Below are 2350 nucleotides of genomic sequence, written 5' to 3' on the forward strand. Positions count from 1 at the left end.
CACAATTTCAAGCCAGTAAACACACTTTTACGTACAGTAGGTTTTGAGGATTAAATCCTCACAACTATTTATATGAGAGGATCTTATCCATAGCCAAGTGTTAATCTACTATATATCATTAATTTGATGCTACCGTGACCTACACCCATTGACTATATATATATATATATATATATATGTAAAATATTAAGGAAACTTTATCTTAGAAAATTCAAACAAGAATCCCAATTTATTCAATGGCATAGGAAAGATACACAGAGAGAGAGAGAGAGAGAGAGAGAGAGATACATTACAGTTAGAAGGCATTCACAATCACAGCAGCCTTGTATTTATTTTATAATTGACTTTTTTACTGAAGCGACAGGAAAAGCATATCATACATTATTCTTTATAACCTATAAAGGTATAGGTATAAATTATTGATGATCAAGAGGCTGCTTCATGTATGATAATGGGTCTAATTGTTATTATCAACCCAGAATTGCTTCTGGAGATAATCAATCACATTCTTGTCAACTTGGAAAGCCTTGGTAAGAACATCAGGATTGATACGAGGGTCTGATCCAAAAACAGCCTTAGCAATGGTAATCACTCCTGGGTTCTGGCTGCTCAGAGCAGCAAATGCGACAGTATTCTTATGTCCCCTGTTGATCTGGAAATGAATGAGACCAACTGGGAACACAAACACATCTCCTTCGTTGAGGATTTTAGTGAAGAGCCGGTTATTATCTTGGTTCGATGAGACAAAACCAACCTCCAACGTACCCTCCGCGACTACTAGGATTTCGGTGGCTCGTGGATGAGTGTGTGGAGGGTTTAAGCCATATGGTGCATAGTCGATGCGAACGATGGATATGCCCAAAGTGTTGAGCCCTGGTATTTGATTAACATTCACAGTTGTTACGTTCGAGCCAAGTTGACTGGATGTGTCCCCGGGCTTGTTAAGTCCGGAGAAGAAGAAATCATCTGCATTGGCATGCTTTGGGTCCTTGCAGAACTTTCCATTCACAAACACTGCGAACAAAACAGAATATACAGATCGTTAATTAGCATGATCATGCTAATTAATAAAGAAAGAAAAGTAACATGCATGCAATAGTAATTGTATTAGTAATACATACAAGCAGATTTGGGGTCATCTACTGCTACACAAAAGTCCTGGACCGGGTCAGGGTCAGAGGCAGAGGCAAAGGAGGTTGCCAAAGCCAAGAGAACAAGAGACATAAGGAAATGAACGCCTTTCATCTTATTAGAGAAACTATCTGATCTTCTACAGTGCTTTTCACTAATGTGAAGCTTTTCTAAATAAGAGATGAGAAATCTAGATTGGGGAACATGCCTATTTATAGGCAAAAATCACTGAACTAGTCTTGGCACTTTCTGTACGCCAAGCATATTAATATTTCAAGTGAGTTTTGGATTTCATATATATTAATCAGGGAAGAATAATTCTTAGCTTCAATTGATTTCTGCTTCCTCGGCTATGCTTTCACATATGGAAATAGTCATAATTTTTCTTATTATTTATTTGAGCCAACTTGGTTTTTCTTATTTTTTATTTGAGCCAATTTGGTTTTCTTTTTTAACTAGAATTCCAATAATGTTGTTAGGCCATCTGATTGTCATGCATAACAAAGTCCTGTACATGGTGTCTCTAGGTAACCAACAACCGAAAATTTTGAGTTGACATTGTTTATGCAGTGCATCAATTCAATTAAACAAATCAACCAGATTAACAAAACATAATCTGAAATTCCAAGAGATGTTGTTAAGATTGGACATGGTTAATTTGTGCTTATAAATTTAGTCAACATAACATGCCTAATCTTTTAGGGTCTGCGGGTCATAAATCTTTGATTAGTAGTATGATATATTAGATGCTTAGAAACCCTTTGATTATGTAAAGGTTATCCACTTGTTTTATAATTTAAATTATCTTCAAATATGATATATTAGATATTAAAGTGTTTTCCTAACCATATCCTCCAACAACTTCTGTGGAGGTTTGAGACTCGGTCTCTGTTTTGGATTTGGGTTTCCTCTGTTTCTGTTCCCAAAGAGTAAACAGAGGGCTTCCTTGTGTGGACTGTACTAATGCATTGTATGGTTTTCTATATTGATATTGTTTGCTAGTTTAATGAAGTATAATAATAATTTTTTTTAATTAACTAGTAATTAATCTAATATTATACACATGATTTCTATATTTATTAGAATTATTATCAAAAGTCAGAATAATAAAGAAGTTAAAACATTAGGTGGGCATTGACATAACAAAAAATTATTGATATAATACTATTATAGATGCGAATGTTCTTAGGAATGTTCCTTATCACTATCTTAAGATAAA

General features: G+C 34.6%; 1 protein-coding gene across 1 annotated transcript; it reads right to left on the reverse strand.

Annotated features, from left to right (window-relative positions):
* Nucleotides 1-238: 238 nt before the first annotated feature.
* LOC107434707 (germin-like protein subfamily 1 member 17) lies at nt 239-1321 on the reverse strand. Its single transcript, XM_016046188.3, has 2 exons — nt 1122-1321; nt 239-1014 (listed from the first exon to the last, which is right to left on the reverse strand). The coding sequence occupies exons 1-2, from the start codon at nt 1243-1245 to the stop codon at nt 458-460; spliced, it is 681 nt and encodes a 226-aa protein (XP_015901674.3). The 5' UTR covers nt 1246-1321; the 3' UTR covers nt 239-457.
* Nucleotides 1322-2350: the final 1029 nt, after the last annotated feature.

Source organism: Ziziphus jujuba, chromosome 10 (genome assembly GCF_031755915.1).
Source record: "Ziziphus jujuba cultivar Dongzao chromosome 10, ASM3175591v1".
Taxonomy (NCBI): Eukaryota; Viridiplantae; Streptophyta; class Magnoliopsida; order Rosales; family Rhamnaceae; genus Ziziphus; species Ziziphus jujuba.

Excerpts from the sequence above, each read along its gene's own strand:
- LOC107434707 (XM_016046188.3), bottom strand. The coding sequence starts at position 1,245 with ATGAAAGGCGTTCATTTCCTTATGTCTCTTGTTCTCTTGGCTTTGGCA. Across the intron at positions 1,015-1,121 it reads AGATGACCCCAAATCTGCTT|TGTTTGTGAATGGAAAGTTC; the intron begins GTATGTATTACT and ends TTTTGTTCGCAG.